This window comes from Strix aluco, chromosome Z (genome assembly GCF_031877795.1).
Source record: "Strix aluco isolate bStrAlu1 chromosome Z, bStrAlu1.hap1, whole genome shotgun sequence".
NCBI lineage: Eukaryota > Metazoa > Chordata > Aves > Strigiformes > Strigidae > Strix > Strix aluco.
Window position 1 is genome coordinate 64,151,522 of NC_133971.1, and position 16,871 is coordinate 64,168,392.

Here is a 16,871-nt window from a genome sequence, read left to right on the forward strand (position 1 = left end):
TTTTCTGAAACACTTTTGACAACATCTCTTGCCAAAGGATTTCAAGGAAACTAAGGATCAATGAAGTAAGAGGGAAGGTCTGTGTTTTGATAAATAGCTGATTTAAACACAGGAAAAAGAATAGGACTAAATGGTCTGTTCACACACTAAAAAGAGATCTACAGCGCACTCACGAACTGAACACTGTGTGCGCATCTCAAAAAGGATCTGGTGGAACCAAGAGAGGAGCAAGGATGTGTGGAACCGTGGCTACAGGAGCAAGTTATTCTGCTAGGAAAAGAGGCAAATGGGAGAGAGATCTAGTCAAGGTCTTAACAGCCATGATAGTCACAATGTCATAAAGTGGCTGCATTTTCCAGTGTTTCATATTGGGTATCAAATGAGCACTATGGAGTATCCAGTGAAGCTGACAAATAGCAAGGTCAAAGCAGAAAAAGATGGCAGTTCCTCCATACCACATTTACATGTGGAAGTCCGTCACATGGCATAGGGGAAGCTGCATAATGTCAGGGACAAAACAAGTTAATGGAAGAGAAAGCCCCTCTGGTTTGCTTAGTCACACCCTAGCTGCAAAATGTTGGAGGCTGGGAAAGTACTTGTAAGACCTGTGCTTGCCATGTTCTTAGGCAGACTTTCCTTGGTGGCCACTGCTGCAGGCTCGTTACTGGACTAAACAAATTCTTCATCTGACCCAGAAGAGCTGTTCTGTTCTTATCTTCTTACCATGGAGGTTTGTAAAGATCTTAAACTCCTTTAACCAATGCTGACAGTCATTCTCAGAGACCCTTCTGATGCACTCCAGTGCCAAAAGGATAAGTCTCGTGATGAAAGGTACCTCTGGTAATGGTAAGCCATCGAGCCAACTACATCTGATATTTTCTCTGGTAAGTGTATGTATCATAAATGTATAAATAAATCTTAATCCAATGTTCCCTAGTTTTTAAACTACCAAAACCAAATTTGGGATTTTCAGTACTGCTTTTGCATCTCTGACAGGACACTGAAACTCACCACAGCAACTCCCTCCACACTTTGCAAAGAAAAAAATTTGTTAACGCTCTGTGGTAAATAATCTTAGCTAGAATTTATTGCTTGCTTCTATTACATTTTTGTTTTGTTCACCAACACCCAGACTCTACTGTGTTAAAGCAGTGGTATGTCAGAAACCATTTAACTAAGAGCTTAAAGTGAATTTTTTTTTTTTTTTTGGTCTTCAATGTGTATTTTTTAGTATCAATGGCATTTTACTTGGCAGTTAATGGGAGTTTGTGTGGTTTTTATTCTCCTTTACTGTTACAGATTCTCTCACCCTTCTCACAGGCCAAGTGAAGTCCCAGGACCTTTATGAAGACTTGGTCCATTTTCCTCTTACTCTTGTCAGTTTCCCATGCAGTGTTATTTCTTAATCTCCTTGATCTTTTTGGTTCTGAGAGGCCTTCATTTTCCTCCTCCATCTTCTTATTCATAGAGTCCTCTATCTCCTTGTCTTTCATGGGCTCTGTGGTAGCATCCTCAGTTCTTTGCTTTCTTCAAAGTCAGTATTTAGCATTATCTCACATTACATTAGATGGATGTACATCACAAAATATATTTGCTACAAATGCCACACCTTGTCTTTTTCTTTCATTTCCATAAGGTTCTCCCTTGTGTGGAATCATATGCCCCTACCGTCTTTCCACTAGGATGATGTACTCTCCTGTCTTAGGGCTCTTCTGTGCCCCATTTTCTTTCCATTAGCATACTCTTCCCACCCAGTTCCCTTTTCCTTCTTCTAAGAAGGATCCTCTTCTTGAAGCCTGAAGTGCAAGGGCTCCATCTGCCACCTGTTTGGCTCAGACTGGTGCTTTGGCCGTATGAGCGAGGCCAACCTGATCACTTATTGTAGAATTGCAGGACAGGTTAAACGTTTGAGCATTGCACTGCAATAATATAAACAAAGACAAAAAAGGAACTGACATCAGGCAGGTTGTGGGCCTCGCAGATGTAGCCAATACATGTCTAGCCACACATATAGAATGCTGTTTGATTTAAAATACCTAAACACCATAATACAATCCCACCCTCACCAACTGTACCATGGGCATAGAATTTCACAGGCTGCTTCCAGAAAACTGACAGAAATGACCATTTCCAAATATAAATTGCTTTCAAAGACCTTGCTATATGACATTCTATGCAGGTGTTGACCATGCAGTGTTTATGTCTCTTTATGCAAAATGTACAGTGGAGGATTTTCTTTGCACATCATCTGCTGTTCTAGTGCTGTTTGCTTTCAATTCTGAACCAAAATCTTTTATTCTGACTTGTTCTCTTTATCATCCACTGTTTTTCAAGTCCTCGCTCTCTGGCAAAATTAAAATTTTCACCATGGTTTAATCTTTTATTTTCCAGCTCACTCATAGATTTTTGTTTATTCTTTACATTCTAAACATTTACTGAATCCTGTCTTTTTTAATGCTACTCTTGGAAGTTTTGGAGTCCATCAACAAATTTCTCAAAATTTTGAAATATATGATTTTTGTTCTTTTTCTAGAACAGTGTTTGAACAGGAAAGGATCAGTGAACCGATCTTTTCCATCTACTGAAGTGTCCTCAGGTATTTTATGCATATATACATCCTTAAAATTGAAATATTCTTCCTGTAATTGTTAAGAAAAAGCAAGCTTTCAACTCCAGTCCTCCTCTGTTGGATTATGTCACTGCGTTTCTTGTTAATTAAAACAGTAGAGATGTGGTCAGCTAGAAAACAGATGTTGGCACTCAGTTTGCTAGACAGAGGGGAAAAAAACCTGCTCATCTTTAGGAAAAAAGATTCGGAATGAGAAAGTACCAACCAAAGTGTTTTTGAAATAAAGAGATGCCATTGCCTGACAGGACTAATGAATGTTTGCTTGATGATTTCTAGCAATAAGGTAAAATTGTTTTAGCAGCTGCTGCCCAACTCTCCCGCTATTCTGTAAGCTACTACCTTCACGTGTAAAGACAATAAAAATACATCATGACAAAGTGATGGTGGATCCTTTTCTAATTTCTTACTATGGAAGCAGAGGGATTTTACGTTATGTGAGGTTTCTTTTTCACTGCCTCAGAGCTAACCTCCCATGCTTTAATGCTTTAATCCTGCCACTTATCCTCCACTAGGAGAGGGGAGGCAAAACGACCACGTTTTTTAAATTAATGAACCACGTATATTTTTGGAGAAAGAATACGATTTAAGAGAACAGGGATGAAGAGCTGCAACACAGGACACAGAAAAAGTCTTATTACTGACACTAGATCTATTAGGCAAGGAGAAAATGATTTTTACAGCACACTCCGAAGAGATCGGGAGGCTGGAAGATGAGAACGGCGCTCCTCGTTTTTCTCTCCTTCAAGGTCACCGTGGGCACACTTTGCCGTGCATCCCCGGCACCGGCGGGCCCACGCTCCCCCGCAGGCACACCCCTCACGGCTACACTCCCTCACCCAGGCAGCGCATCCCGGCCCTTTCCTTGCTCCGGGAGCTGCGGCGGAGCAACCCGGTGCCGTGCGGCGCAGACCGAGCGCAGGCGCCTCACAGCGGGGCTGGGCGCTGGTTTCGCAGGGCCGTGAGCCGGCCAGGGGCCGCCGGGCAGCGCAGAGCCAGAGCCAGAGCCAGCGGCCGCGGCCCCCGAGCGGCCCCGAGGCTGCCCGGGCCTCGGAGCCCCGCGGCCGCCGAGCCTCCCTCCCGCGGAGCGCTTCGGGCAGTGGCCGGAGGCGAGGATGAGGAGGGAGAAAGAGAGCGAGCAGCCGCTTCACCCGCCACGTGCTGCGGGACCGCTCCGCCTACCGCGGCGCCGCCGGGGGCCGCGCAAGTCTCCGCGCATCCCCCGCCGGCGGCGCTGCTCTCGCGAGATGTGGCGGCGGCCGGCGGGCTAAGAGGCTTTGACAGACGGGCGAACGCCCGGCGCTGCGGCCCCCCCCCCTCCCCCGGCCCCGGCCAGGCGCGGCAGCCTCCCCGCCCCTCCCTGCAGGGCGGATGCAGCGGCCGCCATAGCTTGGGCCGGGAGGAGCCGCCGCCGCCCTGTCCGCAAGCGCCGCCGGCGGGCCGGGGAGCCGCTGCCGCCGGGAGCGGGCGGGGCCTGGGGAGCGGGCGGCGCCGGCGGTCCCCCGCATCTCGCCTCCGCCCGAGCGGGGAAGCGAGCGGGCGCGGCGAGGTGACGCCGGCCGGTTCCCGCCCGGGCTCCTGTGTCCGCCGAGGGGGGATCAGGTGGAGCGGCCGGAGGGCGGGGGCGGGGAGGCGAGGGCACCGGGGGCCGTTTCTTTCCCGGCTCCGTCGCCCCACGCCGGCCGCGGGCCCCGCGCCGCTCCCTCCCGCTGAAGCCCCGGTGGGCTCGCCCGGCGCGGCCGCTCCTCCCCGCGTGGCGCTGTCAGAGCGGCGGGCGGCGCCTTCGCATAGCGGGCGCGCCTGGGGGCAGGCGAGCGGCGGCAGGAAGGCGGCAGGGGCGGGGGGGGGGGGGGGCAGAGCGGCCAGCGCGGGGCGAGGGGGCGGCGGCGGGGCCGGGTGCCGCGGCGCGGGGGCGCGAGGCGGGGGAAGGGGGCGGCGGCCGCTCCGGCGGCATCATCACCTGGCGCTGCGGCGGCGGGCGGGGCGGGGCGCCTGGTGTTGTCTGCGGCGCGCGGCAGCCGCGGGCGCTGGTTGGCGGTTTAAAGCGGCGGAGCCGCCGCCGCTGCCGCGAGGGGCGTTCAGAGCCGCTGGGGCCGTCGCCGCGCGCAGTGCTCGGTCGGCGAGGGGCAGCATGGAGGGCAAGGAGCGGCAGCAGCAGCCGCCGCCGCCCGTCCCCGCAGCGCTGGGAGCCGCAGGCGAGGAGCGGCGCTCGGAGGAGGGGAAGGATGCGGCGGCGGGCGGCGGCGCGCTGGGCAGACCGCTGGGTCCCACGCCGAGCCAGAGCCGCTTCCAGGTGGACCTGGTGGCCGAGGGCGCCGGCCGCCCGGCCGAGGAGCCCCGCAAGGCGAGCGCGGAAGGCGGCGCGACGGGGAAGGGCGGCGAGGAGGCGAAGGGCAGGTTTCGGGTGAACTTCGTGGACCCGTCGGCTGGCGACGAGAGCCCCGGCGAGCCGGGTGGTGGCAGCTCGGAGGGCGGCAACGTCAGTTTCCAGAACGGCGGCGACACGGTGCTGAGCGAGGGCAGCCTCCACTCCGGCGGGCACCACCATTACTACTACGACACCCACACCAACACCTACTACCTGCGCACCTTCGGCCACAATACGATGGATGCCGTGCCCCGCATCGACCACTACCGCCACACGGCCGCCGACCTGGGCGAGAAGCTGATCCGGCCCAGCCTGGCCGAGCTGCACGATGAGCTGGACAAGGTGAGGGGCCCCGGCCCTCGCGTGGTGCCCCGCAGGGGCCGCGCTCCGCGCTCGTGCGCCGCGGGGCGGGTGCTCGGAGCGCCTCGACAGCGGTGGGAGGAAAAAGCGAAAAGCTCCCTGAGCCTCGAGGAGGCGCAAATAATGCAAATGCATCGGGTGGCTTGCGTCTATGTCTCTTTTTTTTTGTTTTGTTTTTCCTTCCCTTCATGACGCAGTGGGGTTTTTCCCCCCTATACTTTTATGAGGCGGTCCCCGTGGTGGTGCCCCGTAGTTACAGCTGTAGGTTAGCGGGGCAAATGTTTTCTTCATATCCGAGAGAGGATCCGTTACAAACGCAGTGTTTTTCCACTTCTGGTCTATATCGCCTTCAACAGATAGGGAATTCGGGGTCTGCGAGAGGTATTAGTCAGGGAAGAGAAACGAAAATGTTTGGAAGATATGCTGGGGGGGGCGGGGGAAGGAAGGGTACGTTGGCTTTTAACGGCGACTAGAGGTTTGTCTCCCAACCAGCGGGAAACGCGTGCCTCTCCCTGCGCAGGCAGAGCCGGGCCGAGCCGCCTCCTGGCGTGATGCTGGCGGCTGCTCAGACACAGCCGCGGCTCCTGCTCCTGCGGGAGCCTTCCCAGCCGTGCTGAGTAGCCCTGCCTGTGAGGGCGTCGTGATCAAGGCTTCAAAAATTTGAAGCTGTGCATGTCAAGCTTTTTCTATTTTGGACTAGTCGGTATGTTACTGGAAACGAGTTAGAGTGAAAATTTATTTGCATTATTTGCGTTGTAGGCTTTTTTATAAAAAGGCAAGCTTTAGCTGAACCTGGATCTATTTGATGTATATTTTAGATCATGGTTAAACTATCATGACTAAACTAAAGCCACGTCGAACTATCGCAATGCTCTTTTCTTGCAGTCTGAAAATTGCCTCTTGTTATTTGACTGTGCTCTAAGAGGTCCAATTCTAGGGGTTTTTTCTGCTGGTTTAGGGAAGTAAAGGAAGTCGTGGGCCACATCCTAATGAAGTAAAGAATATTCTGTTTCCAGAACTTTTTTCATCCCCCCTTTCACTCCTTATAGGTGAAGTTCCATGAGGAAACGTTTGCTCTTTTGAGACTGTCCTGTTTCACAGCATTATTAGGCAGCTCAGTGCATCTGCACTGATCTGTGGGGTTTTTTGGGGGGTGTGGTGATTCTTTAAGTGTGTGGTTTTTTGAAACTGACTCTTCATTTGTTCTGACAGAAATAATTGTTTGGTGTGCTATAGAGATACTTCCTTGCAACATCTAAGATTAGATATCAAAATAATTGCTAACCATAACAGCAAATTACTCTTGCCTTTCAGGTTCCTTCTTGATGGAGTTAAAGGATGTTCTGTAGTCTGATTCTAAATTAGTAAGGAATGGAAGTTGGCAATTACTGTCTCATGCCTGGAGTTAGACATGCTATAAATAAACCGTGTAATATATGGGTAACCACACAGATTTTTTTCTTTCCGCCCTGCACCCCCTGTTTCTGACTACTGGTCCATAATGGGATGACCAGGTTGTTAGATACTCTGTTCTATAAGCAGAACAATTTCTAAGCCTGGCAGAAAGGTTTTTGTTGTGTTTATATTTCAACAGTCAAGAAAGCTCTTTATGACACCATTAAGACATTTCAATGTGGAATCTAACTACTTACTCTGGAACTATAGTTTCTAGAAGCAAGCAATTTTCCTGGTATGCTGTGGCATACAGAGGCTGTAGACATCCTAATTACAGGATCATTATCAGAACAGTTTCATTGTGAGCATTAACTCAAATTATTAATTTCTCAAACGTCATTTATTTGTTCTGCAATGTGGATAGGTGTCTATGTGAAGGTTTTTTAAAAGTCATGTCCTGTCTGTTGTGCTGCCCCCCCTCGCAAAAAAGGGGGCAGGGTGGCCTATGCAATTTCAGTTATATTTGATATTATACTTCAGTATTAATTTTTAAAATTGTCATGGTATAAACTTTGGAAGTTAAGTTGAAGTTCTACATAGTATTTTAGCTGTTCTGCTGCAGGATTATTTCCAATGCAGTTAACATGTTTGCAAGCATTTAGGCTTATATGAAGAAGGACAGCAATTATTTTTGCTTTGGACTTATCAAAACAGTTTGAAAGATAAAGTTGAGAGCACAAAAGCTTTTAATAAGGGTGTGTCATGCATACTAATAGCATTGGATACCTATATTTCTCCCAATCTCTGGAGTATAAAATATACCGCATCTGTGATTATGTACTTGATTTCTGGTCACAGAGTGCTGATAACTTTTAAATCATGATGGCGCTGTACTTTCATATAAAGGATGTTCACAAAGCTATAGTGCTTTTTTTCACTGTGTTTCCAGAGGGCTTATTGTCTCCATTCCCAAAGTGACTTCAGTTCCTGCTGACTAACAGTAACAGTCTCGAGTGTTGGATAATACCATGCATTAGATAGTTCACTGACTTTTACAAACTTGTAAAATTAAGCTGGCTCTTTAGCTGTGGTTTTTATACTAAATTTATACAGAGTATATGCCAAAGACTTAGTAGGGCAGCTGGTATAAACATTCTAGTACCATTACAAAAAATTCATGCTACGTGAAGACCTATTGTTGTGCCCCTGCTTCTTGACCCAGTGCATCAATGTTGGCAGTTACTTTGTTCTAAGACTCGGGCAAAAATATGTTCACCAACAATGTGGTTTGCTGCTTTGAATGTAGCAGTTTCATCTTGAAGTTGAAGTTGGTGATATTCTTTTTTCCTTTTAAAAGATGAAGGTTTTGAGGCAGTATTATAGTAATGTTGATGCTAGTACCAATTATAGAACAGGGTGGGTTTTTTTCTTAGTTTTGTTTATGAGCTTCATATGTCTAATTCTTCCACTGAATCTGTTCTCACAGAATAGCACTGTTGGAGGAAGATGCACATACATGTACAAAAGGGGTACCTTTTGACAAGGGTTCGTTGTACTGTCCTGGTAGGATAGGTGTCTAACCACCTCAGGTTTCATGTGGTTATTCCAACAGTGTCTTTCCTAGTAGAAAAGAAAGGGATTGTGCTTGAAACTGGATGTGGAAACGCACTTGGGTGATGCCTCAGTACTCTGAAGTGGGTGAATTGCATACTACTGATGTTGGTCTGTCCTGTTAAATTCAAGAGAGGGGTCTTGTCTACGTATATCGTTGGCTGTAGATAGCCAAGGTGATCAATCTGTTGCTTAACAAATTGGTGTGCATTAATCTTACTCTGCTTTAGAGAGATGATAGAGGAAATTTGGTGATGCTGTTACAGTTGCTAATCTCGTAGATAAGGTGATGCTTTGTAGGAGCATTAGTCTCCAGAGATATAGAAGTGAGAGGATGGATATTAACGAAGAAGTGTGAGGAAAACAGCATACATAGGTTTTTGTTGCAGTGGTGTCTCCCACCCTCTTGAGGCGTCCCCCGCCTTCAGACAGTAGGAAGATTAAGTGTCCTAGCTTTTCTTAGTATTTTGTTTTTCTATCTTACAGTTTAGGAATGTGTTTTGCCTAGGTCAGCTACATCTGTAAGTAAAGCTCTAGCCTACAGAAGACATTCTATCTGCCTTTGTGTCTTCCTGAATGTAAAAATGACTATACTATAATGTCATAGACCTTATGGTTTAAAGTATTCAGAATTGGACTGTGTTTTAGTATTCCACTACTATGCATTAATTTGCAGTTTTTCTGGATAACGTTGCCTTAATTGGGGAGCTTATTTTTTTTTTTTAGAATGAACTCACACAGTACATGAGTGGTTCTGGTAAGTCTTTTGTGCAGTCCTTTACCGCTGTGGTAAGTAGATGTTATGTGAGCAAAGCCCTCTACTGGTAGCTTTGTTCTGTTTGTTAAATACTCATTGAGAGTACTAGTTGGTTCCCTTGACAGACCAGAAGGTAGGGATCTCAGAGGAAGACTTTTACACCACCTCTTCTCCCCCAGCCGAAATGAAAAAACGAAACAAAAAAACCCCAAAGACATTTAAAAACACAAGTGTGCCTTGCATCTTCCCACACAGAAATCCATGCACCTGTCCTCTGAATTTGGAGACAGAAGTAAGAAGGAAGACATTACTGTTAGTCTTGATGCAGAATGAAGGGGTTTCTGTTTGTTTTTACTCAAGATGGATGACTAATATTTGTAAACTATCTTTCTGGCTTTGATTTGTGACTTTGCATTTTTTTCTCTTACGTGATAGGTTAAAATGTTTAACTTAAGCGCAGTGAAAAGGCTGGATATGGCACTGCTTTTTAGCAAAGAATGTATTCTCTATTGAAAATGTTAAATGACTGCTACACCTCTAACATTTGTTTACAATTTTTTTTTTTCAGTTCTTGGTTTGTGTCTCCTTAGCCTGTAGAGAAAACAGAGCTCAGCTGAAGATGCATAAAAGGCCAAAAGATGATTCTGATTCATTCTAGGCTATCAAGTTAGCTGACCATGTTACGTAAGGTCTATCTTTAAAAACTCCTTCCTCCCCCTCTCCCTTTGCTGGAAGGCTGAGACCTTCTTGCAGATAGTTTTTTATTGTACTACCTTGCTGAATCTTGGTTACAGTCAGTAGGTCTCTTAGTTCTTGAGTCAGTGTGGTTTAATTTGGATAGCTGCTTCTCCTTCTTGCTCTCCTTTGTGTTTGTAAGCGGAACTTAAATTTTCTTTCTGAGCTTCATCGTACTAAAAGAAACAAGATAAACTCTTTAGTCTCCGTGCTCTCAGACATCCTAGAAGCCTTTAATTTGTAACTGTTCTCATTCATCGCTTCTGAAAAACAGTGAGGTCAATGCACCTGTACTCAGATGAGACTTCAGCATCATGCAAAGTGGTGTTTTTATGCTTTTTCAATCTGTGTGGAGAATCTTTACTTTGCTTATCCAGATACCCCATTTAATTACCACCATCTTTATCAAGGGGAAAAAAATTAATGTACTGCTCTGTTTGCAGCAGTAAATCATATTAGTCCGTCAGGGTTTGTATTTTATAAGGACCATGTGTGTTTTGTAATTTTACATTGCTTGATGCTTGAATCTCTCTTACCTAATCTTTGTGGTAAGTCTTTAGTCCAAAACACCTATGGAATACTGAAGTCCTTGAACTGCCTTCAAATTGCTAATATTGCTCTCACTACTTTGTTTTTGTTTTGTTTTGGAGAAGCTGGAGATAACAGCACTCTTAAGTTGTAGTTTGACAGCGCAAGTGGGGACTGCTGCTGAAAGGTCTAAACTTTTCTGTCTCGTGTGGTGATGTTTGTATTTTTAAATTGGATCTGGGAACTGATCTGGTTTACAGAAAGCAAACACTCCCCCCACCCAACTACAGAATCTTGCATTGGATGTGGCGAATCAGTTCCCTGATCCAATACACCAGTGATCTCCACAATCTTTTGACTCCACTCTTGTATCAATAAAAAAATTTTCGAGCATGCACCCCTAATAGACATTTATTTATTTACTTACAAATTGTATACCTGTACTATGTATTGTACAAAATAAAAATTAAAGGATGACAAAAGATGAAATAAACACTTTCAGAAACTTTTTCAGAAACACTTTTGTACTTTATTAACATTACACAAAGTATTTTCTTCCCATGCTCCCAATGGTGCGTCCCTTGGAGACTGCTGCAGTGCACTATGAACCCCTTGAGTGCTCATGTCAGAAGAAAAGGCATTGTAATTTGCCAGAAGAGTACAACTAAGGGAGAAAGGAAGGAGGGAGTGCCTGTTTGGAGGAGCTTGGTTTTTTTAATAAACCGATCTTAGAGGACATTTTGTCAGTGGGAGTGACTAGTTCAAGACCAGAACCTGAAAGAATAGCAGTAACTTCTCTCTATCTGGGCAGATTTTCTTTAAGCATAAGCTACTTCAGAACTGGTTTAAGAGGAAGATGCTGCAGAATTAATCTTCATCTTCAGATTAACTTTTTTACTTTTGGTGCTGCATTTGATTAGACCTCAGATAATTTTCATTCCTGAAGAACATTCTTGCAGAGGAAGAGGTTGGCAAGATCAATATCTAGGAGTAATTCAAACCAGTGTGCTACATCTTCTGTTGTAGCCTTCAGATTTTTTCCTAAAGCCCCATATAATATTCATACGTGAGCAACCACAAAACCATTTTCTCCTCCTTTTTGATATAGGTAATAGCAATCACAATATGTTCATTTGCCCACTACTGAGAATTTTTAAAAAATATTTGACTTAGAATTGCTTGCCTTTCAGTATGTTGGAAGCTGTCCAGTTCTTGCAGCTTGAGTGCATGGAACATCTTTGATATGCTTCAGCATGTTGGTTGGGCCTGATAAACTTAATAAAATTTCTTTTTATGCATAAAAACTAACTAAGATGGGTTATCTGTGTCTGATAAATCTAACTGACTTAAGGATGGGGTAATTAAAAAAAGTGAAAAATTCCTAAAATTCCATTCTAATAAGGAAGCTTATCTCTTGCATCTTCATTTTGCTAGTTAACTTTCCTCCTTCAAATGAACTGCTTCTATTTCAGATTATTCAGGTTTTTTTAAATTCAAAGAAAATAGCAGTCTCTGTTTCAGCTGTACAGAAACTGTCATGCTAGGTTAATGTTTCAACTTATTCTGAGGGTTTACATTGTAGAGGGACTCCTAAGACTATTCTGAATAATACTGCTCTTGAGCTGTAAGCAGTTTGACAGCTTTGGCTTGGATGTAGTGCTGTGCCAGTACAGGTGAGTGCTGTGCTGCATGACTGTAACAGCTCTGCTCAGTGCTGGCTCAAGGGCTGTGCCTGTAGCTGTATCCACCACTGCATGGTATGATATTAAAAATTCAGGCAGTACTTAATTGACTTTTAATATTATTTCAATGGGCTGTTAAGTATGTTGTAAGACATTAGGTTAAATGTAATTTTTCATGAATTTACTACACTTAGAGCTAGACTTCTAATTAAAATGCAAAGCCTTATTAAGGTTACTGCTGCATAGTGTGGTATACTTGCTCCCCATCCCCCACCTCTTGAACGGAAAGTGCATCATTCTGTTTTGCAGAAGCAGATGCAAACTGAAAGGTGTCAGGAGCAAGAATGTTTCAAATTAATCTCTTTTAGGGGGTGGAGTATAGAAGAAGACTTGGGAATTTGCTGTGTTGAAAACGTTCATGAGCAGGACTGAAGTGAATTCTCTTTTGTACTTAACCAAACGTTGTATTTCTTGGACTATACTGGAATGTGCAAAACTGCTATGCAAGAGGCTTGCTAATAGGATTTAATTCAGCTCTTATGCAATCAAATGTTGCATCTGCTTCATTTTGGAGAACAAGAAAATTATATGAAATACTTAAAAGGTCTCTAACATTAGAGATGTATCAGGATTATGTTTGTCAGGTAATCAAGTGAAAACTACCTGTGTTCAGAGCCTGGATCTGTTTTCCTGAGAAGTGTTACTTCTATTTTCATGCCAATGGATATCAAAAGGAATATGATGGTCAGTGTGCAGTAATGAATAATTACTTTGATAATCATTTACAGTACAATGGTTCTTCTGGAAAGGATCTAATACATTGGTGCACTAGGGAAACTCGCAGTTTGGTTCTGGAGAGGGTGGGGAAGGACCAGTGAATCAAAACCAGAACTGATGTGTATTCTTGAGGTGTGAATGTATTTCTTCCTCTTAAACTGGATGGCTTGGTTGCCCCTTGTGCAGCAAGTCATGCCTCCTTTTTTGTGACCAGATGTTAATGGCACAATTTCCTGTTAACTACAAGTAGAGAGACTGGCAAAGGAGGTTTGTGGGTTTTTGTGGTGGCACACCATGCTGACTATTCCTTGACAGGAAAGACTTTGTCTCCCATGTTTCTGGGAGTGCAGACCATAAGTGTTGTGGGTCTGCCGTGGGGTAGCTACAGTGCATTAGCTGCTGAACAGAGGTCTTTTCTCATTTACCTGATTCTCATCAACTTTCCCAAACTATTCATATCATCCTGTGCTTATGGAGGCATGTATGAATCAAGATGTCAAGATGTAGAGAGTTTTCTTCATCTTGATGCTTCTGCAAAATGCTCTTGTTCTTTAAGTAATGTTTTTGGTATGGAGAGAAGAAATACTACTTTTATTTCAGATAGGACACTGCTCTTGCATACCTGCAGATGTCAACAAAACTTTGCTGCCATGTCACATGTAAAAACTACTTGAAAGGATTCTGTCTAGTCACACCATACTGGCTGCAAGCTTTCAGATCTCAGCCTCTGCATGTCTCTCAAGACTTTACTGCTTTCCTCTGGAACTTTTCTGTAAATATGGCTAGTCCTTCTCTGTTAGGAATGCAAAGATTTGAATCTGAACTTCCTATGCTGATGTTGTGACAACTAGATCAAATGGTGTTGGCACTATCACTGTTTCCAGAGGCACTGATTAGTAATCTACCTTGAGAGAGACTTTATTTTGATGTTATGCTTAGGAAAGCATTGAAACTTTTTTGCTTATAAAGGGCTGAAATCTCAAAATTCCTGGTTATTCAGTAGAGAAAGCAGGTAGAGGAAGGGATGAGATCACCCTTGGAATATTATGCAATGTTTTAATGCCTGGATTACTTAAGTGACATGACATTTGGTAGCTGTGGACTACTGCTATGACAGTCAAGTTCATCAAGATCAGTTAAGGACCAGACTCTGCCTATTTTCACCAGTTAAAGTACTCTGAAGTATGGGCATTTTTACTGTTTCTTTATTTCTGAATTGATTCCAGACCTTTTCCTTCAAGCAAAATTCTACTAGATTATAATTTGTATCCATCCTGTATTAGGAGGGGAGGAACATTGTCACCTACTTTAAAGAGAAAAGTCCATAGCCTTCACGTGGTTAGTAAGCTTAGAGGTCAGTCAAAAAAACTGTATGCATGTAAGACATTAAGTGGTGGTGAGCTTTATAAACAAGGCTCCTATCTATCCTTTGTAAGTATACCACCTTGCAAGACAACAATCGATTCCTAAGCTGAAGTCAATTACCTGAGTAAGTTTCCTGATTAACAGTCTTGCTAGCCTGGTTAATGCATCATACTGGTAAAGCTGGGAGGAAGAATACATGATTCTGTATCTCTTTAAAAGAATTAAAGTAAAAATGCCTTTGAAAATCAGTGTATATATATATATATACACACAGAGAGAATATGACTTAATGTTTCTCTGTTAAAGGCAGTATTGAGTTACAAGACACTGATGGCAGACACATGTAGTTGGCTAATTCTTCAGTTGACATGTTAATTGTAACTATAAATTTCTTCTGTTTAAAATTGTTCTGCTGTAATCGAGGTACAACAGACTTTAATTTCAGCTTAAGATAACATTAATGTTCTGTGTTTGATGCAGTCTCTTAAAATATTTGGAAGTGGATGGTGAAAGCATTTGCTGCTATATTTGAAATTTGTAATTGTAGAGAAGGTAGTAGAGCCAAAGCACTTAAATTTTGGTCTCTTGGCTGCAAACCTGAAAAGGATTTCCTTTGATTGAGGCAAATAACCAGTGGTTAAAGCTGTTCATGTTTGATTCCAAGGAATCCTGGGTTTTAAGAACAGGTCATGTTTTATCTGGGTAAATTATCGCCTGTTGCTGTAGGTAACTGCTTGGTGCCATTTAATGGGTTAGTAGACTTTTTTTAGGTTATGACTGTAAAGATAATGGAACTACAGTACAGTAGCAGCATTTTACATGTGCTTCAAGCAAGGAGTGGGAATTGTAAATTCTATTAGCAAATTTGCTGTAATTCATTTCTGGTTTAAAACTAAGCAATCAGCTACCTAGTATGACTGCTGAATTTTCTGAACTGCTGTTAATGACCAGCAATGTTCCCTGAAAGTATGTGGGTTTTGAGTTTGTTTTTTAAAGAAAATGCTAAGAAGGTGTTCAGGCAGACTGAGATAGATGTCTTGAACATGTCTTCTGCCACTTTTTTTTTTTTTATGTGCTACCTGACTGGGTTTTTTCCACTGGTAGCAATACTAATCACTCAAGCTTCCCATCTCACTCTTGAAAAACCTGAACACTTGAATCTGTTTTGCTGACTTGGCAAGTTTGTTTTTAACTAATGAATTATCAGGAATTTGTAGTCTGTTCTAGGTGTCTGTGGAAGCTACTGGCTTTATGAGTAGCAATCTTTAAGTGAAAGGTAACTGTTCACTTGGATTATCACCCTGTTTGAAGTACCAGAGATTCAGACTATTACATCTATTGGTAAGATGTAAATTAGTGATGTAATTAAGATGTAGAAAGTGATAACCTACTTTCAGTTTTAGAATATGCACTTTCACTGCTCTTTCATCAGAATGAGGGCTATTATGAAGCATTAACTGGGAGTTGGGCACACTAGTTCTTAGTTTCCATACTGACTCGTGATTATGCTATCACCATCCTTACCCCAGCAGATGACTGTTGAGAAAGAACTAGAACTGCATGCAATATTCAAAGTTCAGCTGTACCACAGATTTATTTTTTTCTTGATTTACTCATTACAGAATTACTTTTCTGATTTTGTAATCTTTCCTCTTCAGCTGTTAGTGTGTAACAAGGTGATAAGTTTTCTGAAAGTATTTAGGGTAGGCAGGAAAAAGAGTTCTTTCAAGGGTAGACAGAGATGTAGACAGCATATGGGTTTTTTTTCCTTATTGCTTTGCTTTTGTGGGCATTGAGTTTCAGTTGTGTTAATTCCAGCTCCTAGGTCTAACAAGATTATTCTACATCATTTGATAGGTCTAAATGGGCAAATTACCTTTCTTAAGAACTGTTTCAGTCAGGTTTGGATATTGACATTTACTGTATAGTTCTAGGGTTTTAGTGGGAGGGAGGCTTAGATAAGTTCATTGTGGCATAAATAAAAGCTATGAGGATATCTAACAAAGCTTTAGGGTTAGCAGTTCTGAAACTGATCAGTATAGAGAAGAAAATAGCTGTTTGTCAACAGCAATGTTGCTAGTGTTACTAGTTTACAAAATAGACTGTCCATGCCAGTACTGACCTTTAAGAGAGTGTTACATATTTTAAAAGTAATTACCTACTGCCTTTTAGAGCAGTTTATTTTCCTTACAAAAAACACTTGAAAACTGTCAGACCTGTCAGAGGTGTTTTTCAAACTTAGTATTAAAAACTCGCTGTGTTAGTCTACAGAGCAAAGTTAACAATAGTATCTCAGCCATTTTGAACAGTGGTTGTTTGAAAAAATGGTTGCAAACAATAGTCAGTGTCACCAGAACAAGTCAAAGACTGGTGAGAACTTATTTTTCTTCTTGTATGTTTAAGTACTGAAATACTTTGTACTGTCAGTCAGACAATCAAATTTGAGACTTTTCTCGATAAAGTGTTGATCACAAGACGATCACAAGACTCTTGTGTCCCTAGACAGCAATACGCTTAAAACCATTTAGACATTTTGGAAAGGAAACTCGGTGCTCTTGGTTCTTTCACCACTGGTCAGATAAAAGCATTAAAACATAAAAACAGCTTATCAAAGACCCTTAGGCACAAACTGGGGATTGTGTGACTGTAAGCATTAGCATACTGCAA

The 16,871-nt window shown here is 43.4% G+C and overlaps 1 protein-coding gene across 3 annotated transcripts in view; it reads left to right on the forward strand.

Annotated features, from left to right (window-relative positions):
• Window positions 1-4,546: 4,546 nt before the first annotated feature.
• The window catches only part of SLC12A2 (solute carrier family 12 member 2), a 64,650-nt gene continuing 52,325 nt past the window's right edge, over window positions 4,547-16,871 (forward strand). For 2 of the 3 annotated variants that reach the window (XM_074812027.1, XM_074812026.1), the window contains exon 1: window positions 4,547-5,336. In XM_074812027.1, coding sequence (XP_074668128.1) covers window positions 4,758-5,336 — 579 coding nt within the window. In that variant the 5' untranslated portion in view covers window positions 4,547-4,757. The remainder of the gene's footprint in view (window positions 5,337-16,871) is intronic. The other variant, XM_074812025.1, reaches the window with a different exon arrangement.